Raw genomic sequence first — 27,301 nt, forward strand, 5'->3', positions numbered from 1 at the left:
GGGCAATGAAAAGTGGATACTGTACAATAATGTGGAATGGAAGAGATTGTGGGGGAAGTGAAATGAACCACCACCAACCACACCAAAGGCCAGTCTTCATCCAAAGAAGCTGATGTTGTGTATACGGTGGGATTTGAAGGGAGTCCTTATGAGCTTCTTCTGGAAAACCAAACAATTAATTCCAACAAGTACTGCTCCCAATTAGACCAACTGAAAGCACACTCAACTTTTAAGCGTCCAGAATTAGGCAACAGAAAACACATAATCTTCCATCAGGATAACACAGGACCATATGTTTCTTTGATGGCCAGGCAAAAACTGTTACAGCTTGGCTGGGAAGTTCTGATTCACCCGCCATATTCACCAGACATTGCACCTTCAGATTTCCATTTATTTCAGTCTTTATAAAATTCTATTTTTTAAATACATCTTTATTGGAGTATAATTGCTTCACTGTGTTAGTTTCTGTTGTACAACAAAGTAAATCAGCCATGTGCATACATATATCCCCACATCCCCTCCCTCCTAAGCCTCCCTACCCCCACTCCAACCTACACTTCTAGGTCGTCACAAAGCACTGAGCTGATCTCCCTATGCTATGCTGCTGCTCCCCACTAGCTATCTATTTTACATTTTGTAGTGTATATATGTCAATGTTACTCTCACTTCGCTCCATCTTCCCCTTCCCCCCACCCCCGTGTCCTCAAGTCCATTCTCTATTTCTGCGTCTTTATTCCTGCCCTGCCACTAGGTTCATCAGTACCATTTTTATTAGATTCCATATATATGCATTAGCATACGGTATTTTTCTTTTTCTGACTAACCTTACTCTGTATGATAGACTCTAGGTCCACCCACCTCACTACAAATAACTGAGTTTCGTTTGTTTCTTTTTATATTTGAGTAATATTCCATTGTATATATATGTGCCATATCTTCTTTATCCATTCATCTGTTGATGGACATTTAGGTTGCTTCCATGTCCTGGCTATTGTAAATAGTGCTGCAATGGACATTGTGGTACATGACTCTTTTTGAATTATGGTTTTCTCAGGGTATATGCCCAGTAGTAGGATTGCTGGGTCAAATGGTAGTTCTATTTTTAGTTTTTTAAGGAAACTCCATACTGTTCTCCATAGTGGCTGTATCAGTTTACATTCCCACCAACAGTGCAGGAGGGTTCCCTTTTCAGCACACCCTCTCCAGCATTTATTGTTTCTAGATTTTTTGATAATGGCCATTCTGACCAGTGTGAAGTGATACCTCATGCAAGTTTTGATTTGCATTTCTCTAATAATTAGTGATGTAGAGCAGATGTTCATGTGCCTCTTGGCCACCTGTATGTCTCCTTTGGTGAGATATCTATTTAGGTTTTTGGCCCATTTTTTAATTGGGTTTTTTTTTTTTTTTTTTTTTTTTGTTTAACTCCTCCCTCTTTTATCTCCCTCCCACCCTCCCTATCCCACCCCTCTAGGTATAGTGTCCAGTCTTACATTTAGGTCTTTAATCCATTTTTGAGTTTATTTTTGTGCATGGTGTTAGGGAGTGTTCTAATTTCATTCTTTTACAGGTAGCTGTCCAGTTTTCCCAGCACCACTTATTAAAGAGACTGTCTTTTCTCCATTGTATGTTCTTGTCTCCTCTGTTGTCAATTAGGTGACCATATGTGTGTGGGTTTGTCTCTGGGCTTTCTATCCTGTTCCATTGATCTGTATTTCTGTTTTTGTGTCAGTGCCATATTGTCTTGATTACTGTAGCTTTTTAGTATAGTTTGAAGTAGGGTTGCAGGATACAAAATTAATGCACAGAAATCTCTGGCATTCCTATAACACTAACAATGAAAAATCAGAAAGAAAAATTAAGGAAACAATCCCATTTACCATCTCAACAAAAAGAATAAAATACCTAGGAATAAACCTACCTAAGGAGGAGAAAAACTTGTACTCAGAAAACTATAAAACACTGATGAAAAAAATCAAAGATGACATAAACAGATAGAGAAATACACCATGTTCTTGGATTGGAAGAATCAATATTGTGAAAATGACTATACTACCCAAAGCAATCTACAGATTCAATGCAATCCCTATGAAACTACCAATGGCATTCTTCACAGAATTAGAACAAAAAAATTTACTATTTGTATGGAAACACAAAAGACCCTGAATAGCCAAAGCAGTCTTGAGAAAGAAAAATGGAGCTGGAGGAATCAGGCTCCCCAACTTCAAACTATACTACAAACCTACAGTAATAAAATTCTCTTAATGGAAAAAATTTTAATTCCCTGGAAGACTGTAAAAGGCACCTGAAACAGTTCTTTGCTCAAGAAGATAAAAAGACTTGGGAAGATGGAATTATGAAGTTGCCTGAAAAACAGAAGGCAGTGGAACAAAACAGTGAATACACCTGCGCTGATGGCTTCCTAAATGCAGCACCTATGGAACATCCAAACAGACAAGTGCTCCTGCAACTGAGACAGGTCTGGCTTTAGCAGCTGTGGGCTTTGTGGGCACATTCACATGAGGGTTGGGCCAGGCCAGAGTCTGAGCAGCCTCCATAGCTCCCGCAGCAGGTCCAGGTGAACAACTATTGCATGTGCTGGGACCTGACCTCAGTGGATCTGCACCAGTGGTCTGGTGAAAACTACACCTGAGAGTCACCAGGGCCATTTGCTGGCATACCCACGGTTATGATGGGACTGAGAGCAGTGCCAACAACAGTGTACTTTGTGAGCCCGCACAACAGGCAAAAGGTGACATAACAGAGCACACTCACAGGTGAACATCTCCAGAGGAGGAATACTCAGAGGCTTCTCTCCCAGTGGAAGTGCTTCAATCCCACCTACCTCTCACTGCAGATCAGAAACACAGCTAAGAAACAGATCTTCAGGCCTCTACTTCAACAACTAAGGAGCATACCATGACCCTGACAGGGCAGTGACAACCACAGAGCAAAGGGGAGGGCCCACTCAATATCCACCTCACACACCAGGGGGCAGACATCAGAAGCAAGAGGAGCTATGATCCTGCAGCATGCATAAAGGAGACCACAAACACAATAAGTTAGCCAAAATGAGATGACAGAGGAATCTGCTTCAGACGAAGGAGCAAGATAAAAACCTACAAGAACAACTAAATGAAGAAATGATGAAAAAGAATCACAATCATGATAGTAAAGATGATCCGAGATGTCAGAAGAAGAATGGAGGAGTGGATTGAGAACATGCAAGAGATGATTAATAAAGACGTAGAAGAACTAAAGAACAAACAGAGATGAACAATACAACAACTGAAATGAAATATACTCTAGAAGGAATCAGTAACAGAATAACTGAGGCAGAAGAATGGATAAATGAGCTGGAAGACAGAACGGGGGAAATCACTGCCGTGGAACAGAATAAAGAATGAAAAGAAATGAAGACAGTCTCAGAGACTTCTGGGACAACATTAAAAATACCAACATTCGAATTATAAGGGTCCCAGAAGAAGAAAGGAGAGAGAAAGGGCCTGTGAAAATATTTGACGAGATAACAGTCTCAAACTTTCCTAACATGGTAAAGGAAATAGTCACCTAGTCCAGGAAGTGCAGAGAGTCCCATACAGGATAAACACAAGGAGGAACACACCAAGACACATGTTAATCAAACTAACAAAAATTAAATACAAAGAAAAAATATTAAAAGCAAGAAGGGAGAAACAACAAAAAACATACAAGGGAATCCACAGGTTATCAGCTGATTTTTTAGCAGAAACTTTGCAGGCAAGAAGGGAGTAGCATGATATACTTAAAGTAATAAAAGGGAAAAACCTACAACCAAGAATACTCTACCTAGCAAGGCTCTCATTTAGACTTGACAGAGAAATCAAAATCTTTACAGACAAGCAAAAGCTAAGAGGCTTTAGCACCACGAAACCAGCTTTATGACAAATGCTAAAGGAACTTCTCTAGGCAGGAAACACAAGAGAAGAGAAAAAAAGAGGAAGGGAAGAAAAAAGACCTACCAAAACAAACCCAAAATAATTAATAAAATGACAATAGGAACATACATATCAATAATTACCTTAAATGTAAATGGATTAAATGCTCCAACCAAAAGACATAGACTGGCTGAATGGATTCTAAAACAAGACCCATATATATGCTGTCTATAAAAGAACCACTTCAGACCTAGGGACACATACAAACTGAAAGTGAGGGGATGGAAAGTAATATTCCACGCAAATGGAAATCAAAAGAAAGCTGGAGTGGCAATATTCAATCAGAAAAAAAAGACTTTAAAATAAAGACTGTTAAAAGAAACAAGGAAGGTCACTACATAATGATCAAGGGATCAGTATAAGAAGGAGATATAACAATTGTAAATATATATGCAGCCAACATAGGAGCACCTCAATATATAAAGCAAATGCTGTGAGCCATAAAAGGGGAAATAATAGTGGGGGACTTTAACACTCCACTTACAACAATGGACATATAAACCAGACAGAAAATTAATAAGGCAACACAAGCTTTAAAGGACACATTAGTCAAAATAGACTTAATTGATATTTATAGGGAATTCCGTTGGAAAGCAGCAGAATACACTTTCTTCTCAAGTGCACACAGAACATTCTCCAGGATAGATCACATCTTGGGTCACAAATCAAGCCTCGACAAATTTAAGAAAACTGAAATCATATCAAGCATCTTTTCTGACCACAATGCTATGAGATTAGAAATCAATTACAGGAAAAACACTATAAAATACACATGGAGGCTAAACAATATGTTATTAAATAACCAAAAGGTCACTGAAGAAATCAGAGGAAATCAAAATACCTAGACACAGATGAGAACAAAAACACGCTGACCCAAAAACTATGGGATGCAGCAAAAGCAGTTCTAAGAGGGAAGTTTACAGCAATACAATCTTACCTCAAGAAACAAGAAAAATCTCAAATAACCTAAAGTTATACCTAAAACAACTAGAGAAAGAAGAAGAAAACCCAGACTTAGGAGAAGGAAAGAAAAATCAGAGCAGAAAGAAATGAAATAGAAACAAAGAAAATAGTAAAGATCAATGAAACTAAAAGCTGGTTCTTTGAGAGGATAAACAAAATTGATAAACCTTTAGCCAGACTCATCAAGAAATAAAGGGAGAGGACTTGAATCAATAAAATTAGAAATGAAAAAGGAGAAGTTACAATGGACAAAACGGAAATACAAAGGATCATAAGAGACTACTAAAGCCAACTATATGCCAATAAAATGTACAACCTTGAAGAAATGGACAAATTCCTAGAAAGGTACAACCTTCCAAGACTGAACCAGGAAGAAATAGAAAATATGAACAGACCAATCACAAGTACTGAAATTGAATTAAAAAACTCCCCAAAAACAAAAGTCCAGGACCAGATGGCTTCACAGGTGAATTCTACCAAACATTTAGAGAAGAGCTGACACCTCCCTTTATGAAACTCTTCCAAAAAATTGCAGAGGGAGGAACACTTCCAAGCTCATTCTATGAGGCCAACATCACCCTGATACCAAAACCAGACAAAGATATCACAAAAAAAGAAAATTACAGGCCAGTATCACTGATGAACATAGACACAGAAGTTCTCAACAATATACTAGCAAACCGAATCCAACAACACGTTAAAAGGATCATACATCCTGATCAAGTGGGATTTATCCCAGGGAGGCAAGGATTATTCAATACAGTATATGCAAATCAATCAATGTGATACAGCACATTAACAAACTGAAGACTAAAAACCATATGATCATCTCAATAGATGCAGAAAAAACTTCTGAAAAAGTTCAACACATTTATGATAAAAACTCTCCAGAAAGTGGGCATAGAGAGAATCTACCTCAACATAATAAAGGCCATATCTGACAAACCTACAGCAAACATCATACTCAATGGTGAAGATCTGAAACATTTCCTCTAAGATCAGGTACAAGACAAGGATATCTACTCTCGCCACTTTTATTCAACATACTATTGGAAGTCCTAGTCATGGCTGTCAGAGAAGAAAAAAAAATAAAAGGAATCCAAATTGGAAAAGATGAAGTAAAACTGTCAATGTTTGCAGATGACATGATACTATACACTAAGATTCCTAAAGATGCTACCAGAAAACCATTAGAGCTCATCAAGGAAATTGGTAAAGTTGCAGGATACAAAATCAATATATAGAAAGCTCTTGCATTCCTATATGCTAACAAAGAAAGATCAGAAAGAGATATTAAGGAAACAATCCCATTTACCATTGCATCAAAAAGAATGAAATACCTAGGAATAAACCTACCTAAGGAGGCAAAAGACCTGAACTCAGAAAACTATAAGATGCTGATAAAAGATATCAAAGATGACACAAACAGATGGAGAGATATACCATGTTCTTGGATCGGAAGAACCAATATTGTGAAAATGACTACACTACTCAAAGCAATCTACATATTCAATGCAATCCCTATCAAATTACCAAGGGCATTTTTCATAGAGTTAGAACCAAAAAATTTTACAGTTTGTATGGGAACACAAAAGACAACACAAACAATCTTGAGAAAGAAGAGCGGAGCTGGAGGATGAGGCTCCCTGACTTCAGACTAATTACAAAGCTACAGTAACCAAAACAGTATGGTACTGGCACAAAAACAAATACAAATCAACGGATTAGGATACAAAGTCCAAAGATAAACCCACACACCTATGGCCACCTAATCTATGACAAAGGAGGCAAGAATATACAATGAAGAAAAGACAGTCTCTTCAATAAGTGATGCTATGAAAACTGGACAGGTACATGTAAAAGAATGCAATTACAACACTCCGTAACACCATACACAAAAATATACTCAAAGTGGATTAAAGACCTAAATGTAAGACCGGACAGTATAAAACTCTTAGAGGAAAACACAGGCAGAACACTCTTTGACATACATCTCAGCAATATCTTTTTTGATCCACCTCCTAGAGTAATGAAAATAAAAACAAAAATAAACAAATGGGACCTAATGAAACTTAAAATCTTTTGCACAGCAAAGGAAACTATAAACAAAACGAAAAGACAACCCTCAGGATGGGAGAAAACATTTGCAAATGAAGCAACTGACAAGGGATTAATCTCCAAAACATACAAACAGCTCATGCAGCTCAGTAACAAAAAAACAAACAACCCAAATGAAAAAATGGGCAAAAGATCTAAATAGACATTTCTCTAAAGAAGACATACAGATGAACAAAAAACACATGAAAAGATGCTCAACATCACTAATTATTAGAGAAATGTAAATCAAAACTACAATGAGGTATCACCTCACACTGGTCAGAATGGCCATCATCAGAAATCTACAAACAATAAATGCTGGATAGGGTGTGGAGAAAAGGCATCCCTCCTGCACTGTTGGTGGGAATGTAAATTGGTATAGCCACTATGGAGAACAGTATGGAGATTCCTTAAAAAACTAAAAATAGAGCTACCATATGACCCAGCAATCCTACTACTGGGCATATACCCGGAGAAAACCGTAATTAGAGAGGATGCATGCATCTCGATGTTCATTGCAGCATTATTTACAATAGCCAGGAAATGTAAGCAATCCAAATGTCCATCAACAGAGGAATGGATAAAGAAGATGTGGTGCATATATACAATGGAATATTACTCAGCCATAAAAAGGAATGAAATAATGCCATTTGCAGAGACATGGATGGACCTAGAGATTGTCATACAGAGTGAAGTAAGTCAGAAAGAGAAAGACAAATATCGTATAATAGTGCTTATATGTGAAATCTAGAAAAATGGGATAGATGAACTTATTTGCAAAGCAGAAATAAAGTCACAGATGTAGAAAACAAATTTATGGTTACCAAGGGGAAGGAGAGGGGTGGGATGAATTGGGAGATTGGGATTGAAATATATACACTACTGTATATAAAATAGATAAGTAACAAGAACCTACTGTATAGCACAGGGAATTCTACTCAATGCTCTGTGGTGATCTAAATGGCAAGGAAATCTAAAAAAGAGTGGATATATGTATCTGTATAACTGATTCACTTTACTGTACAGCAGAAACTAACTCAACATTGTAAAGCAACTATACTCCAATAAAAATTAATAGAAAAATAAACAAAATAAAAATAAAAGAAACCCTTTATCAAGTTGAAGAACTATTTTTATTAAGAGTTTTATTAGTAATGAGTTTTTATTTCCTCAGAAGTTTAGTATCAAGATGATCATGTTTTATCTCCTTTAAATAATCAATTAAGTCTTATTTAGTTAACACTTACATAGTGTTTACCATGTGCCAGACACTAAGGGCTTTACATATATTACCTCATGTAATCTTTATAACCATTCTGTAAGGTAGATTTTGTTACTTTTTCCATTGACAGATGAGGAAACTGAGGCATAAGAGTTAAATACACAGCTACTAAGTGCTTGAGCCAGGAGTGAATGTGGGAGATTTGGATTCAGATTTCATACTCTTGAATCCCCTCTTAGATTCTTGCTAATAAACATTTCTCATATATAAGTTTTCTTTAGGAATTTTGCATATATTTTCATTAATGAGATCACTGTATGAATGAATCTCTTTTTTGTGCTATCCTTCTTTAGTGTTTGAATCAGAACTGTGTTATCATTATAGAATAAAGTTGCAAGTCTTCTCTGGTAGCCAGTCTCCGAGATGGCCACCAATGCTCCCCATCTCCTGATATTCATAACCTGTGCAGTTGCCTCCCACATTGTACCAGGGTTGGTTTACCAGCAGATAAACCAATAAAATAGGGCATAAGTGACAGTCACTTTCTAAATGAGGTCAAAACACTGCACCTTCTATACTGAACGCTCTCTTTCTCAAATCATTCATTATGGGGAAGCCAGCTGCCATGTATTATGGAGACAGTCCTGTGGACAGGCTGCCCGCAAACTAAGTCCTGTATATCTGAAACACTGTAAATCAACCATACTTCAATTAAAAAAAAAAAAAGTACTAAGTCCTATTCCAACAGCTAAAAGAAACTGAGGTCTGTCAACCACCACATAAGAATGCTTAGAAGTGGATCCTCTAGGCTTCCGATGACTAGTACCAGCCAACAACTTGATTATAACCTTCTGAGAAATCCTGGACCAGACTCACCAGGCTAAACCACTTCCAGATTCCTGACCTTTAGAACTTGCGTGAGATATAAAATGTTTGTTGTGTTAAACTGCCAAGTTTTGGGGTAATATGTTATACAGCAATAGATAATGAGTAAACTTTCCACTGTATTTCACTATCACAAAAATCAACCAGTTCTCAAAGGTTGAACAGAACTGACAGGTAAGATCTGGTGCTTTGAGAAAGACATACACTCAATAAAACTTCAGAATTTTTTTCTAGGATGTAAGTCAGTTTAGATTTTTTAAACTTCTCTCTGTACAAAAAGTAAAACTTTTTTGTATTTTCCAAGAATGCTGCCTATTTTTTAAATATGGTGATATAAAACCTTAAATGCTCTTCTATCCCTATAGATCTATTCCCTTTCAATTTTTGATATTATGTCTTCTCTGTGTTTTTCTTTTCTAATCTTGCCAGTGGTTTGTCTATATTTTTCTTCCCCACAGTGGAAAAATAATTTTTCCAGGCTACTGATTTTGAAGGTTTTGTATTTTATTAAGTGCTTATTTCATCCTTATTAATCCCTCCTTCTAATTTTAGTTTATTTCATTATCCATGTCCTACTGGTATTGATAATCTCAGTGCTATTTTTTTTTTTTTTAATTTTTTTTAATTTTTTTTTTTTTTTGTGGTACGCAGGCCTCTCACTATTGTGGCCTCTCCCGTTGCAGAGCACAGGCTTTGGACGCACAGGCTCAGCGGCCATGGCTCACGGGCCTAGCCGCTCTGGGGCATGTGGGATCTTCCTGGACCGGGGCACGAACCTGTGTCCCCTGCATCGGCAGGTGGACTCTCAACCACTGCGCCACCAGGGAAGCCCAAGTGCTATTTATTTTTAATCATCCTAAATTTTCACTTTTGATCTTAAAAGAAGTGTTATTTTTAGTTTTAATGTTATAATTAAAATTTTAGACAATTTTTTACTTTTTAAATGTTTATTTTGGCCTTATTTTTAATGTTCAGTTATACTGAATATGGTCAGAGAATGCAGACCATATGGTTATATTTTTTGTGAATTTATTAAGATTAATGTTGCTAACTATCACGTAACCAATTTTTGAAAAGTATCCTTGGATTTTAAAAACGATTCTTATTCTCTTGCTATTCATTATAAAATTTCCTTTGCGGTGCTATTCAAAATCCTTTTCATCATTACTTCTATTTGTTTCCATGATTCATTAATTTCTGAAATAAATAAATAAAATTTTATACTGTGAGAAATTTCCCCACATTTGTAACACGCCTTACTATCTGGGTAGAATATACTTGGTCTTACAACTGTCTTCAGACTTTCACCTGCATTTTTTATGTACCTGGGCGTGTATGTGTTTGTGTGTGTATGTGTTACACAAGGTTTAAATGAAATACAGATTTTGACAAATTTTTAAGCAGCAGTTTGTTTTCTAACTACTTTAGAAATATTTAAATTCATATGGTTAGCAAAACTTGTTTTTAGTAAATCTTTGACATCCAAGATACTTAGACATGTTAATCTCACTAATTACTGTATTATCTTCATAAAAACACTGCGATTTTCTTTCTTTTCTGCTAAAATAAACAGTAAGTATATGAATATAAAACATATACAGAATAATAGTAAGGAAATTTTAATAATAAGCTATGATCTAGATGAAGTTTGGAACTCAGAAATTTTTTATGAAAAACTGTATTATTAAAAAAGATTCTAAGTCATTTTCACATCAAGTTTTAATTAAAACAACTACTCCAAAAATTATAATTACTATCCTCATGTCCAAAAGGATAGTTCACAAGTATTTTATTTTTTATCAATAATACCTTTAGAGGTTCTAGTTCAAGATGGCAATGTAGGGGAGCCTTAACTTACCTCCTCCCAGGGACACACCAAATCTACAACTATATAAGGAACAATTTTCTCTGAAATAAACTCCTACATACTGGGTAAACAAAAAAAGACTGATGTTGAAATGGGTAGGAGAGGCTGAGACACCATCTAACCATAAACTCCACTCCTAGCATGGAGACCCATAATCAGGAGGGAACCCACAACTCTGAGCTTCTTCCTGAGGAGCACAGGATGTGAAATCTACATCTGGCACCCCAACTTTTAAGACCTGCACCTGAGAGACAAGCACCCAAAACATCTTTGAAAGTTAACAGGGCTGTTGTCCATGAGACACACAAGGCTATAGTGAACCGAGAAACATACTTAAAAGGCTCATGAGGATTCACTATGCCTACACTCCAGGGCCCAGCACAAAGGCAGCCAATTAAAATGCCTAGTCTTTCTGTAAAAGAGACTTATATGCTTATCTTAAAGCTTCGGCTTAAGTGGCAGGCACCTAATTTAAGGCATACCTAGAAGCTTACTGAATACTCTCCAAAGACCAAGGAGCCTCCCCCATCTCACTCCAGGTCACCTTATCTTCCAGAAAGAAGCTTGTATATACATACATCTGATGGCCTGGTTTTTGCGGCTGCTGCTAAGTAAGGGGGCACTACCTTGATCACCTGGCTCGTGGCCAGAGTGATGGACATTTATGAGTCCCATACGACTGAAACAAATAGAGAAAGAGTTCGTAACCAGCAACAACCCACAGGACAAAGCAGAGAGGCAACAGAAAGGCACCCAATCTTTCTGTGAAAGAGGACTAATATCCTATTTTCATAGCTTTGGCCTGAGGGGAAGACATCAAATTAAACACACATCTAGGGGCCAACTGCAATCTTGTGCAGAGACCAGGGAAAGAAGTGGGCACCTACTTTGCAAACACCCTCCGCCCAGCCCCAGGTCGTGGTAATCTTTGAGAAAGGAGCTTCTGCCCACATTTGGTGCACCAGCTTTTGTGGTTTCTGCCCACAAGAAATAACCCTTGATAGCCTGGCTCTGGTGGCTAGTGGGTATTGTATTCATGGGTCTAATGGGATGGCACAAAGGAAGAAATGGTTCTTAACTATCATGCAGGGCTCAGTACAGAGGAAGCAGAATGAAATATCCATCTCCCAGGCTTCCATGGAAAGAGGTATATATGTATAACTTAAAAGCTGCTGCCCAAAGTCTGGCTTCCAATCAGCCTGAATTTAGGTGCTGACTGAGATCCTCCCTTTTAGGACACTGGCAGGTCTTGGGAAACCCTCAACGGCTGGGAGCCACTAAGAACCAAGTAGGTGGTTTGGACAATCACAAGGATATGAGAGACAGCCAAGAAATAGGACAGGGTTAAACGTTAAGGTTCATCTCCTACATGAGGCAACGCCTTCAAGACTGGGAGAAGAGGTTGTTTCATCTAATACATAGAAACCAACACAAAATGTCAGGGAAACTGAAAAAACAAAGGAATATGTTCCGAATAAAAGGACAAGATAAAAACTTCAGGAAAATACTTAATGAAAAAGAGATACATGATTTACATGACAAAAAATTCAAAATAAGTAATAAATATGCTCACCAATGTCAGAACAAAACATGAAAGTGAGAATTTCAAGAAACAAAGTACTCCACAGAAATGATGAAGTTGAAGAATACAACAACTGTACTGACAAATATGAGGGTTCAAAAGCAGACTAAGAGCAAAACAAAAGATCAGTGAACTCAAAGACAGGGCAGTTTAACTCCTCCAACTAGAGCAGCAAAAAGAAAAAGGAATAAAAAAGAGCAAAGATAGTTTATGGGATTTATGGGAAAACATCAAGAGGACCATTATTCGCATCAGGTTCCCGGAATGAGGAGAGAAAAAGGGCAGAAAATTTATGTGAAGAAATAGTTGCTGAACACTTCCCTAATCAGGGGAAGGAAACAGCATCCAGATTTATTTATATATATAATACAAATAAATCGTCAAAAGTTAAAAGCAAGGACAGACTGTATGAAGAAGCAAGAGAAAAACAACTTCTTATACACAAGGGAATCCACAAAAGACAATTAGCATATTTTCCAGCAGAAAAATTGTAGAAGGATGTGGCATGTTATATTTAAAGCTCTGAAAAAATTAAACTGCCAACCAAGAATACTCTACATGGTAAAGTTATCCTTCAGAATTGAAGGAGATATAAAGAGTTTTCCAGAAAAATAAAGCATAGAGTAATGACCAACAGCCCAGTCCTATAAGAAATGTTAAAGGGACTTTTTAAGCTGAAACAAAAGGGTGCTAGTCAGTAACAGGAGAAAAATACAAATATATAAATCTCACTGGTAAAAATTAACATACAGTAAAATTTAGAAAAACCTAATGTTGTAAACATGATAGATTAGTCACTTATACAAACACTAGTATGAAGGTTAAAAGACAAACAGTAAAAATAACTATATCTGCAATAATTTGATAGTGAATATGCAAGATAAGATGATGTAAATGGTGACTTCAAAAATATAAAATGGGGGTAAGTAAAAATGTAGAGCTTTAGACTGTTACCAAATTTGTTACTGACTTAAAACAGACTATTATAAATTGTTTTATGTCAGCATTATGGTAACTACAGAGCAAAAACCTAGATTAAGTACACAAAAGATAAAGAGAATGGAATCTAAGACTGCCACTACAAAAAATCATCAAATCACAAAGTAGGAGATCAAGAGAAGTAGAGAGGAAAAAAGAAATTACAAAACGGCTATAAAACAATAAACAAAATGGCAATAACTCCATACCTATCAATAATTAAGTGTACATGGACAAATTCTGGGAAAACAAACAAACAAGCAAGCAAAAAACCCAGAGAGTAGCTAAACAGATTTTTTAAAAGTCATCTATATCTTACCCACAAGAGTCTCACTTAGATGTACAAACACACGCAGTCTGAAAACAAAGGGATGGAAAAATATATCCCATGCTCTTGGAAACCAAAAGAAAGCTGGGGCAAAGAAGAACATAAAACACAGACTGTAATATGAGACAAAGAACAAAGTAGGCCATTACATAATGATAAAGGGATCAATACAATAAGAGGATATGACATTTGTAAATATTTATGCACCCAACATAGGAGCATCCAAATATAAAAGCAAATATTAACAGACCTAAAGGGTAAAATAGCCATACAATAATAATAAGGGACTTTAATACTCCACTGACATCGCAAATGGATATATTCTTAGAAACATACAACCTTCCAAGGCTGAATCATGAAGAAACAAAATCTGAGCAGACTGATTACTAGAAAGGAGATAATCAGTAATCAAAAACCTCCAACAAACAAAATCCAGAATCAGACAGCTTCACTGGTGAATTCTACCAAATATTCAAAGAAGAATTAATACCAATCTTCTCAAATTCTTCCAAAAATTAGAAAAGAAGGGAACACGTCCAAACTCATTTTATGGGACAAGCATTACTCTGACACCAAAACCAGTCAAGACACCACAGTAAAGAAAATTACAGGCCAATATTCCTGATGAACAGAAATGCAAAACTCCTCAACAAAATATTAATAAGCGGAATTCAACAATACAACAAAAGTATCATATGCTCTGATCAACTGGAATTTATTCCAGGGGTGCAAGGATGGTTTAACACCCTCAAATCAATCAATGTGATACACAACATTCACAAAATAAAGGATAAAAGTCATGTGATCATTTCAAAAAAGCAGAAAAAAGCATTCAACAAAATTTAACACCCATTCATGATACAAACTCTCAACAAAGTGAGTATAGAGAAAAAGTACTTCAACAAAATAATGGCCATATATCACAAGCCTCCAGCTAAAATCATACTCAAGGGAGAAGAGTCGACTGTTTTTCCTCCATGATCAGCAACAACTCAAGCACACCCACTCTCACCACTTTTATTCAATAAAGCATTGGAACTCCTAGCCAGAGCAATAATGCAACAACAATAACAAATGAAAGGCATCCAATTCAGAAAAGGAGGAGTAAAACTGTCTCTATTTGCAGATGACACTGTGTGACATACAGAAAACTCTAAAGATTTTATCAAAAAACTGTTAAACAAATTCAATAAGCTTGCAGGATGCAAAATCAATATACACAAATCACTTGCATTTCTATTCACTAATTATGAACTCAGAAAGATAAAGTAAGGAAACAATCCTATTTATTGTACAACTGCATCAAAAAGAATAAGATACTTAGAAATAAGCTTAACCAAGAACATGAAAGATCTGTACACTGAAAATCATAAGATGTTAATAAACGACATTAAAGAAACAGAAATAAATGTTAAGATAGCCCACACTCATGGATTGGAAGAATTCATTTTGTTAAAATGTCCATACTACCAAAAGCAATCCATAGATTCAATGCAATCCCAAAGGCATTGTTCACAGAAATAAAACAAACAATCCTAAAATTAGTATGGAACCACAAAAGACCCTAAAGCCAAAGCAATACTGAGAAAAAAGAACAATGTTGGAGGCATCACACTCCCTGATTTCAAACTATATTACAAAGCTATAGTAATCAGAACATAAACACAGACACATGGATCACTGGAACAGAATAGAGAGCCCAGAAATAAGCCCAGGCACCTATGGTCAATTAATAACAAAGGAGCTAAGAATATACAATGGGGAAAGGACAGTCTTTTCAATAAATGGTGTTGGAAAAACTGAGCAGCCACATGCAAAAGAATGAAACTGAACCACCATCTTACACCATGCACAAAAATTACCTAAAAATGGATTAAATTCTTAAGCATAAGACCCGAAACCATAAAACTCTTAGAAGAATATAAAGGTAGTAAGCTCCTTGAAATTAGTGTTGGTAATGATGTTTTGGATTTGACACCAAAACCAAAACAACAAAAGCAAAAATAAACAAGTGGCACTACATCAAAAAAGCTTCTGTACAGCAAAGGAAACCACTAACAAATGAAAAGGTAACATAATAGATGGGAGAAAATATCTGCGAATCATGTACCTGACAAGGGGTTAATATGCAAAATATATAAAGGACTCCTACAACACATCAGCAAAAAAAATCTGATTGAAAAATGGGCATAAGTTCTGAATAGACATTTTTCCTAGGAACACATACAGATGGCCAACAGGTACTTGAAAAGGTGCTCAACATCACCAATCATTAGGGAAATGTCAATCAAAACCACAATGAGATATTACCTCATACCTGTTTGAATGGCTATTAACAGAAACACAAGAAATAAGAAGTGTTTGCATGTGGAGAAAAGGAAACCCTTGTGCACTTTTGGTGGAAATATAAATTGATGCAGCCACTATGAAAATAGTATGGAGTTTCTTAAAATAATTTAAAATAGAATTATATTTTCCTGCAATTCCCCCTCTGGGTACTTATCCAAAGGAAGCAAAAAGACAAATACCATATGATCTCACTTATATATGGAATCAAAAACAAAACAAAGCAACACCAAAAAACCCCACAAAAAGAAAACATAAAACAACCAATTCATAGATACAGAGAACAGATCTGTAGTTGCCTGAGACAGGGGGTGGGTGAAGATAGTTAAAAGGCACAAACTTCCAGTTATAAAATAAGTAAGCCTCCAGGATGTAAAGTACAGCTTGATAACTACAGTTAATAATACTGTATCATATATTTAAAAGATGCTAAAAGAATAGAACTTAAAAATTCTCATCATAGGAAAAAAAAATTGTAACTACATGTGGTGATGGAAGTTAACTAGACTAACTGTGATAATCATTTCACAATATATACATATATCAAATCATTATGTTGAACACAAACTAATCTAATGTTATATGCCAATTACATCTCAATAAAAGAAATTAAATTAAATACCTTCAGATTATATTTATGAGCTTTATCCAAAATAGTTGGTACCAAGTTATCAGTAGGTTCTCCATTCTCATCATTTGAGTCAGGTGGGTACCAAGATAGGGCTAGTACACCTAACAGAAACAACCAAAAAGAAAAGAAAAATAAACACAGGAACAGAAATGAGGTATTGTTAAAAAAATAAAGGTATTGGTAAAATATACAGGTATTGTTAAAAAAAAATACGGCAGAACAACAACCAAATTGTTAACAATAAAAAGAAACATATTCTCAAATAATGTTGTTTTGTTACTTTACTTAGATACCACTTAAGTTTATTTGATTACTTTGTATACTCAATACTTTAAACTTTTTATCAGGCCTCGGTATCTTTTAATTAGTAGATTTTACTTTCTAGAATAAGTTTCATATTTACAGAAAAATTATACAGAAAATAGAGTTTCTATCTTCTCCTCTGCTACTCACCATCCCCCCATGCCACACAGTTTCTGTTAGTATTAACATCTTACATTACTATAGTAAACTTGTTACAACTGATGAACCAATGTAGGTATATCATTAACTAAAGTCCAGAGTTTAAATTAGGGTTCCCTCTTTGTATTGTACAGTTCTATGGCTTTTGACAAATGTATAGTGTCATGAACTATTACAGTAACACACAGAATAGTTTTACAGCCCTCAAAACCCTCTGTACTCCACTTATTAATCCCTCCTCCATGTCCTTCCTCAATCCCCCAGAAAATAACTGATCCTTCTACTATCTCTATATACTTTGTCTTTTCCAGAATGTTATGTAGGTGGAATCATAAAGTAACATTTTCAGACATTTCTTATACTCTGAAATATGCATTTAAGTTTCATGTCTTTTTAAGACTTGACAACTCATTCTTTTTATTGCTGAATAATGTCCCATTGTATCAGTGTGCCACAGTTTGTCCACTTACCTATTGAAGACATCTTGGTTTCTTACAATTTTTGGCAATTATAAATAGAACTGCTATAAACATTTATGTGCAGATTTTTGTGTGGATCAATATCACTTAACAGAAGATTCAAGAAATTTTTTAAATTACAGTTTATCCCTGTAGTACCTACTTACTTTTGAACTGATAAACTACAAAAAGAAAGTTTTAGAAACAATAAGCCTGCAAAGAAATTACTAACTGGAGAGGGAAATCTTTGAAATCAACTAATCCAAAGCCTCATTATATATATAAAGAAGCAAGAGGCCATTAAAAGTATTGTACTAATTTCTAAATCATTTAACAGACTCTTTCAGACAAGGAGGAAAATGCAATGTTATCAAAAGACAAGCATGTGGAGATACAGAAAAGGCAAGGTTAGAAACTGGCAGAGAACTAAATTTTAAGACTTAAATTTGTGTTAACTATGTCATGTATAAACAGCAGTCCCATCTAAAGACAAAACAGAACTTCTAAGTTAAGTTAACAGAAAAAAAAAAGATATCTGTCCCCTATACAATCTGAAAATAAAAATAGCAATAAGAACACAAAGAGATAGAAAAAAGAATCTATAATGTATGGGGCTTCAGGGGAGATTCTGGCTACCTAAGAAAGCAGTCATATGGAAAAACAATGTTGATGAGAAAAGTGTCAGAAGACAACTGATCAAACATTCAAGCTGCCTACTTCTCCAGCTTATAAGAAGGACATCACCAATGAAAAGTGACAATAAAGATTTTCTCAACATGGGACCTACGAAAAAATCCTGCAAAAAAAATGGTGAAAAAGAACATGGGAAAACATTATAAAGGAGAAACATACAAAAGAAAGATTATGCCATAGAGCTCAGGAAAATTATGAACACGGCATGCTTTGATGAAATTAAAAACAAGATTCCTGTTTCTAATAGATTAGGTTACTTAGACCAACATTCCCAACAAAAACAAATTATTAAATAAGATATGGGAACAAAAAACTTCCAAAAGCCAAAGAGCTGAAGAGAGTAAAGAATTACCTATCTAAACTAAAGTGAAAATGTGAAGTCAGAGAAGTAACTGAGAAAGGAAGTCAGTCTGCCCTAAGCATAATTAGGAGAAGTAAACCAGCCCTCAAAATCAGTGGATTAAATCCCGGGTGGACAATGCTTGGGAAGTCCTCTAGCTTGAAAGGGAATTTAAGGTGGGTAATATTTTCTACTGTACAGCACAGATATAGAATATTTTCATTATCACAGAAAGTTCTATTGTACAGCATTGCCAGTATTCTGATTCTCTAAACACCTTATCAACTTGTTCTTATCCAATGATTTTTTCTTCCTCCCTATCCTTGCTGAAGGTATACTCTAAGGCTTGGGGAGAATGTTCTCTGTTCTTCCTTATCCTCTTATTGTGTTTCAGTCAATTATCACTTCCACATGTTGAATTATACCCCCATATTGTGCTCTACAATCCAATTTATCTTTGTACAGTGTCTTCTGGGCTGTGTTACTCATGAGCTTTGAACAAGTAATGGCCTGGGAACCAAGCCAATGATGGTCCTACTCCTGAGGAGAACTGGCCCATTTAAATGTTAATGAATCCTTCACAGTAACCCAAAAGGTTTCTCTAAAATATGTAAACCAAGTATCATCTATAAATAAAATCTTTTACTGTGTATTTCTACCACTCCAATTGCTAAGGGAAAAGGGATACTCTTTGAAGTCCATTCTTAGAATATTAGCATATTAAATGCAGAACACTTCATAATGATCACATCCTCCCTCCACAGCACTTACCACTGGATCCTCAATATAACTGATACCCAGCAATATTTTTGTTAAGCTAAATGCTTCTAAACAGGGTAATAGTTAAAAACACAGGTAGGAAATCAGATAGACCTGGTGAATCCAGTCCCAATTCTGCCATTTGATAGATGTTTAACTTCAGGTAAGCTTGTCTACTTAAGTTTTCACATTTGTAAAATGGGAATAAATTCAGTTCATAACCTAAAAGGCTGTTTTAAAAAGTATACATGAGAGAATGAACTATGAAGAGTAAAACCTCCCCCAAAAAGTGATTAAAAAAACATTTAATAACAAGAAGACAGTAAAACAGTATGTAAATTTGTTACCTCAACAGAGCTTGTGATAGTTTCTTTTACATATAGGGAACTTAGTGCTTCTTTCAAACATCTCAAACATTCTTTCAAACTAAAGATTTAATAGAAAGAAAGAAAGCCCATTTCCAGGCATAAACACAATTATGCAGGATGACAGTTTCAAGAAAAATTATAAGACATAAAAAAGCAAGAAAAATAATGCACATTCAAAACAATCAATAGAGCCAGATCTGAAATAGATGTTGAAATCACTAAACAAGGAATTTTAAATTACTATTATGATTAAATGTTAAAAGATCTAATGGGAAAGATAGTCAACATGTAAGGTCAGGTGGAAAATATTAGCAGAGAGATGAAAACTAAAAGAATCAAATAGAAATGCTGGAAATTATAAAAGCATTAAAAGAAATAAAGAATGCCTTCAACAGACTCACGAACAGACACAGCAGAGCTGAGGAAAGAGTCAGGTAATTAAGCATGTCACAAGAAATTATCATAACAGAAATGTAATTAGAAAAAATGACTGGGGGCAAAAAACAATAAACAATGCATCCAATACCTCTGGGATAAATATCAAAGTTCTAACATACATGTAATTGAAAGCTCAGAAGTAAAAGGTATATAGAAAGAAATAACAGCTAAGAATTTTGCAAAGTTAATGACAAAACGCAAGAAATTCAAGAAGCTGAGAGAACACTGAGAAGGCTAAATACCAAAAAACAACAACTAAAGATATATTAAAACTGCTAAAAATCAAAAACCAAGAAAAAACATTGCATAGAAAGTCAGAGAAAAAAGACAGATACATACAGGAAAATTAAGATATAAAAAGATGTTTAAAAATTACAGCATACTTCTCATCAGAAACCATGAAAGACAGAAGACAATGGCATAATATTTTTAAAGTTCCAAAAGAAAACAAATAAAATACCCCCAAATCTGCCCATTGAGAATTCTGTAGCAGATGAAGTATCATTCAGATAAAAGATACAAACAAAATGTAAAAAACTTCATTGCAAGCAGATCAGTACTACAAGAAATGGTAAAGGAAATTTTTGAGGGAGAATGAATGTGATACCAAACATCTACTTGGATTTACTCTAAAAAATGAGGGGCTTCCCTGGTGGCGCGGTGGTTGAGAGTCCGCCTGCCGATGCAGGGGACATGGGTTCGTGCCCCGGTCCGGGAGGATCCCACATGCCGCGGCAGCGGCTGGGCCCGTGAGCCATGGCCGCTGAGCCTGCGCGTCCGGGGCCTGTGCTCCGCAGCGGGAGAGGCCACAGCAGTGAGAGGCCCGCGTATCGCAAAAAAAAAAAAAAAAAAATGAGGAACATTGGAAATGTAATAAATGAAGGTGAAATACTCTTTTTTTTTCTTTTACTTTTAATTGCTTTATAAGATGACCAAATGTTTGAAGCTGTGGTCAGCAACACATTGCCCATGAACCAAATCTTGACCTCTGCAAGACAAGTGTTCTGCACCTTTGTTTACACTTTGCTTATGGCTACCTTTACACTACAGTGGCAGAACTGAGTAGTCACAAAAACCACGTGGTACATAAAAATCAAAAATATTTATTGTTACCTGGTCCTTCACAGAAAATGTTTGCCAAGCTCTGGTCTATAATAGGAGTAGTGTATAGTGCCTTTTCTAATAGAAGAATTATGACAACATTAGCAAAAAGTATGGGAAGGAAAAACTGGGAATATACTGTGGTGAGGTCCTTATACTACATAAGAAGCATGTATTATTTGCAAGTAGACTCATTACACATAAAGGTATATTTTGTTAACCTTAGGTTATCAACTAAAAAAGAAAAAAAATTAAATACTAAGCAAATAGTAGACACTAAACGTAATCATAAAAAGTATGAAATTCCTAAAAATCTTATATGTTCTGGTATAATAAGTCATAATTCTAGTTATTACTTTAAAATGTATATCTCAGAAATAGCTAAATTTCCTTGTCAATTGCATTATGAACTTTCATCAGAAAAAAAAGAAATAGGAAGAGACTGAAAAGATAGTAGATTTCAATCAATCCAACTATATAAATAAATCATATTAGGTGCAAACAGTCTTAATCATACTGATTTAAACACAGAATTTTCAGATTGGATTTAAAAAAAGCAAGACCTAACCATATGTTGTGTCCAAGAAAACCACTTTAAGTATAAAGACAAAGGTAAGTTAAAGGTAAAAGAATGAAAAAGGATATACGAGGCAAACATTAATCAAAGAGAGCTGGAGTTGTTATAGCAATGTGAGACAACGTAGACTTCAAAACAAAGAATATTACCAGCAATAAAGAGGGATTATTTCATAACAAAGGACTCAGTTATCCCCAAAGATATAATAGTCCTAAATGTTTATGTACTTAAAAAAAGACCTTCAAAATATATGAAGCAAAAACTGACAAACCTGAAAGGAGAAATATATGAATCCACAATTCTACTTGGAGACTTCAAAACTGCTTTATCAGTAACTGATAAAACAAGCAGAAAATCAGAAAAGATAAAGAAGATCTGAACAATACTATCAAGAACTTGAACTAACTGACATTTATAAGATAGCCCATTCAACAGCAGCAGAACACATTCTTTTTCTAGAGAATCAATGAAACCAAAAGTTGGTTCACTGAAAGAGTCAACAATAATAATAAAACTCTATAAATACTGACAGGAAAAAAATGAGAAAAGAAGCAGAAATCTTTTGGCAACATCTATATAGACACCATATGCTTTAAAAGCATAAGAGGGCTTCCCTGGTGGCGCAGTGGTTGAGTCCGCCTGCCGATGCAGGGGACACGGGTTCATGCCCCGGTCCGGGAAGATCCCACATGCCGTGGAGCGGCTGGGCTCGTGAGCCATGGTCACTGAGCCTGTGCGTCCGGAGCCTGTGCTCCGCAACTGGAGAGGCCACAACAGTGAGAGGCCCGCGTACAGCAAAAAAAAAAAAGCATAAGAAAAATAATACACACAGCTCTTTGCCCAAAAAACTAACAAATTAGATGAAACCAGTTCTTTCAAACATAAAAGTACCCAAACTCATTCTAGAATAAATAGATAACATGAATAGTCCTATGTCTATTAATGAAATTTTGTAGTTAAAAAAATAATGAAATCACCAGCCCAAGAGGATTTTGCAGGTGAATTCTATCAAATAGGTTAAAAAAAAAAAAAAACCAACTCTACTCAATCTCTTCCAGAAAATGAAAGAGGGAAGATTTCTTGACTAATTTTATGAGGTCATAACCTACTTTAATGACAAAAGACAAAGACATCAAGAAAAGAAAAACCACAGACAAACATCTCATATGAAAAAGGACACAAAATCCTTTAAAAAGATGAGCAAACAGGATTTAGCAATATAGAAGCAGGATAATAAATCATCACTAAATGGGGTTTATTCTAGGAATAAAAAATGAGATTCAACATTTGAAAATCAATCCATATAAGTAACTATATTAAACACTAAAGATTAAACAGTCAATGGATCAAAGAAAAAATCACAAGAGAAATTGGAAAACACTTAAAGAGATGAATAAAACAAAAACATGACATACCAAAACTTATGATGTGGCCAAAGTGATGCTAAAGGGTAAACAAATAGCTGTAAATGTTACAAACAAGGAAAATCTCAAATAAACAACCTTACAACTTAAGGAACTAGAAAAAGAACAAAATAATTCTAAAGCTAGCAGAGGAAGGAGATAATAAAAGATTAGCTCATATATAAATGAAACAGAAAACAGAAAAACAATAGAGAAAATCAATGAAACCAAAATTTGTTTTTTGGAAGAGATCACAAAATCAACAAACCTTTACCTGGATGAACTAAGAGGAAAAGATAGAAGATACAAATTACTAAAATCAAAGATGAAAGTGAGGATATTACTACTGATTCTACAGAAGCAAAATGATAACTAAAGAGTACTACGAACAATTTTACACCAGCAAATTTGATAGCCTAGATGAAATGGACAAATTCCTAGAAGCCCAAAACCTACCCAGACTGAATTATGAAGAAATAAACAATTTGAATAGACTTATCACTATTAAGAAAATTCAATCAATAAACAAACATCTCCTGACCATAAAAAAAGCCCTAGACCAGATGGCTTCATGGGTGAATTCTACCAAATATTTAAAGAACTGAAGCAATCCTTTTCAAACTGTTCCAAAAACCAAAGAGGAGAGAATATTTCCCAACTCATTCTATAAGGTCAGCATTACCTTAATACCAAAGCCAGACAAAGACACAAGAAAACTACAAACTACCAGCCCTTATGAATACTGATGCAAAACTCCTCAAAAAATATATTAGCAAATTGAATTTAGCAGCATACTAAAAGGGTTATACATCATGACTAGGTAGGGTTTATTCCTGGAATGTTAGGATGATACAACAAATGGACATTGATCAATGTAATATACCACATTAACAGAATGAAGGGAAAAATAAATAAATGGTCATCTCAATTGATGCAGAAAAAGCATCTGACAAAATTCAACACTCTTTCCTAAAAGCACTCAAGAACTAGGAATAGGAAAAAAAATACCACAACATAACAAAAGCTTTAGATGAAATAGCTACAGTGAACAGCATACTCAAAAGACTAAAAGTGAAAGACTAAAAGCTTTTCCTCTAAGATCAAGAACAAGGCAAGGATGTCTACTTTCACCACTTCCATTTAACATAGTACTGGAAGTTCTAGACAGCAATTAGGGGGAAAAAAGAAATAAAAGGCATCCAAATTGGAAAGAAAGAAGTAAAATTTTCTCTGTTTGCAGATGACATTATCTTATACGTAGAAAACTCTAAAGATTCCACATACACAAAATAATTAGAATAAGTGAATTAATCATAATTGCAGAATACAAAATTAACACACAGAAATTAGTTTCATTTCTATACAATAACAACAAACAATCTGAAAAGAAAATTTCAAAAACAATTCAAACACAATAGCATCAAAAAGGAAAATATACTTATGAAATAACTTAAGGAGGCAAAGACTTGTACAATGAAAACTACAAAACATTGCTAAAAGAAATTAAACAACACGAAAAATGCAAGCATGTCCCATGTTCATGGATTGAAAGAATTTTGTTAAAATGTCACGACTATTCAAAGTGATCTACAGATTCAATGTGATCCCTATCAAAGTCTCAATGACATTTTTTGCCTAAATAGAAAAACCCATCCTGAAATCATATAGAATTTCATGTGATCCTGAAGAGCCAAAATAATCTTGAAAAAGGACAAAATTGGAGGATTCATACCTCTTGATTTCAAAACTTATTACAAAGCAACAGTAATCAACATAGTGTGTTGTGGTACTGGTATAAAGACAAACATACAGACTAATGGAATAGAATAAAGACCAGAAATATACCCTTGCATATATGTTCAAATCTTTTTTGACAGAGATGCCAAGACCATTCAATGGGGCAAGGACGGTCTTTTTAACAAACGGTGCTGGGAAAACTGGATGTTCACATGCGAAAGATTTAAGTTGGACCCTTATTTAACATCATACACAAAAATTAACTCAAAATGGACCACAGATCTAAATGTAAGACCTAAAACTATAAGACTCTTAGAAGAAAATAGGGGAAAAGCTTCCTGACATCAGATTTGGTAATGTTTATTTGGATATGACACCAAAAGCACAGGTAACAAAATAAAGAATAAATAAACTGGACTTAATGAAGATTTAAAAATTTGGTGCATCAAAAGACACTATCAACAGAGTGAAAATGCAACCCACAGGATGGGAGAAAATATTTGCAAATCATTTATCTGACAAGGGATTAATACATCCAGAGTATAGAGAGAACTCTTAAAACTCAACAATAAAAAAAAAAATCACCAGACTAAAAATGAGCAAAGGACTTAAATAGAAATTTCTCCAAAGAAAATATTCAATGAGCACATGAAAAGATGTTCAACATCGCTAATCATTAGGGAAATGCAAATCAAAATTAAAATGAGATACTACCTCAAACACATAAGGCTCGCTCCTATTTAAAAAAAAAAAATACCAGAAAACAATTGTTGGCAAGGATGTGGAAAGATTGAGATCCTTGTGCAATGTTGTTAAGTATGTTAAAAAAGTACAGTTGCTGTGGAACACAGCAGAGCAGTTCCTCAAAAAATTAAAAACAGGATTATCACATAATCTAGTAATTCCAATCTAAGTATATAACTAAAAAAATTGAAGTCTGGTTATTGAAGAGACATTTATATTTGTACACATGTTCATAATAGCATTATTCACATGCCTAAAATGTGGGAGCAACTCAAGTGTCCATCAACAGATGAATATATAAGCAAAATGTGGTATCTACATACAATGGAATATTATTCAATCTTTAAAAAGAATGAAATTCTGTAATATGCTACAACATGGATGAACCCATATGATGCTAAGTGAAATAAAACAGTCATAGAAAGATAAATACTGTATGATTCTACTTATATGAGGTGCTTAGATACAAAATAATAGCGACAGAAAGTATGACTGTTGCCAAAGGTGAGGTGAGGGGAATAGGGAGTTATCATTTAATAGGTAAAGTTTCAGTTTTGAACATGAGTTATGAAGATGGATGGGGGTGATGATTTACAGTGTTATGTATGTATTTAATATCATTGAACTGTTCACTTAAATATGGTTAAAATGGTAAATTTTATGTTATGTGTATTTTACTAGAATAAAAAGAATTTGAAAAAAAATTTTTAAAAGATGTTATCAATGGGTACAGAAAAAAAGCATTTGATAAAACTCAGCATGGTAAAACTCTCAGCACTAGTAATAGAAGTGAACTTCTTTGACTTGATAAATGACATTAAAAAAAACCCTGGAACTCATATAATACTTAATGAAGAAAGACTTCTTTTCCCCTAAGATCAAAATCAAGTATATCCTCTTCTCTTACCACTTATATCCACATAACATTGGAAGTCCAAACCAGTGCAATAAGGCAAGAAAAAGAAACAAAGGTATACAGATTAGAAAGGAAGATACAAACATGTCTTTATTTGCATTCAACTGTCTATAAACACAAAGAATCCACAAAAATGCTCCTAGAGTTAATAAGCTGAGTTTATCAAAATCACAAGATACAAGATATAGATATAAATATATAGTATTTCTACACACTTTTGATGGGCAAAAAAATAAAAATTTAAGAAAACAGTGTCATTTATAATAGCACTCCCCCGAAAAATACTTAAAATAAATGTAAAAATATATGTACAGAATCTGTACACTGAAAATTATAAAAATCTAAAGAAAGTTAAAAAAATTTAAAGTCCTGTATAAATGGAAAAATACATCACGTTTATGGAATGGAATATTTAACTTGTTATTGTTC

The 27,301-nt window shown here is 34.8% G+C and overlaps 1 protein-coding gene across 1 annotated transcript in view; it reads right to left on the reverse strand.

The window, feature by feature from the left end:
• Positions 1-27,301, reverse strand: part of MANEA (mannosidase endo-alpha) — a 77,929-nt gene that overhangs the window by 23,439 nt on the left and 27,189 nt on the right. Inside the window, exon 3 of the mRNA XM_024760428.1 lies at positions 16,868-16,977. Within this exon, the coding sequence (XP_024616196.1) occupies positions 16,868-16,977 (110 nt within the window). The remainder of the gene's footprint in view (positions 1-16,867; positions 16,978-27,301) is intronic.

Source organism: Neophocaena asiaeorientalis, unplaced genomic scaffold, assembly GCF_003031525.2.
Source record: "Neophocaena asiaeorientalis asiaeorientalis breed wild unplaced genomic scaffold, Neophocaena_asiaeorientalis_V1.1 scaffold514, whole genome shotgun sequence".
NCBI lineage: Eukaryota > Metazoa > Chordata > Mammalia > Artiodactyla > Phocoenidae > Neophocaena > Neophocaena asiaeorientalis.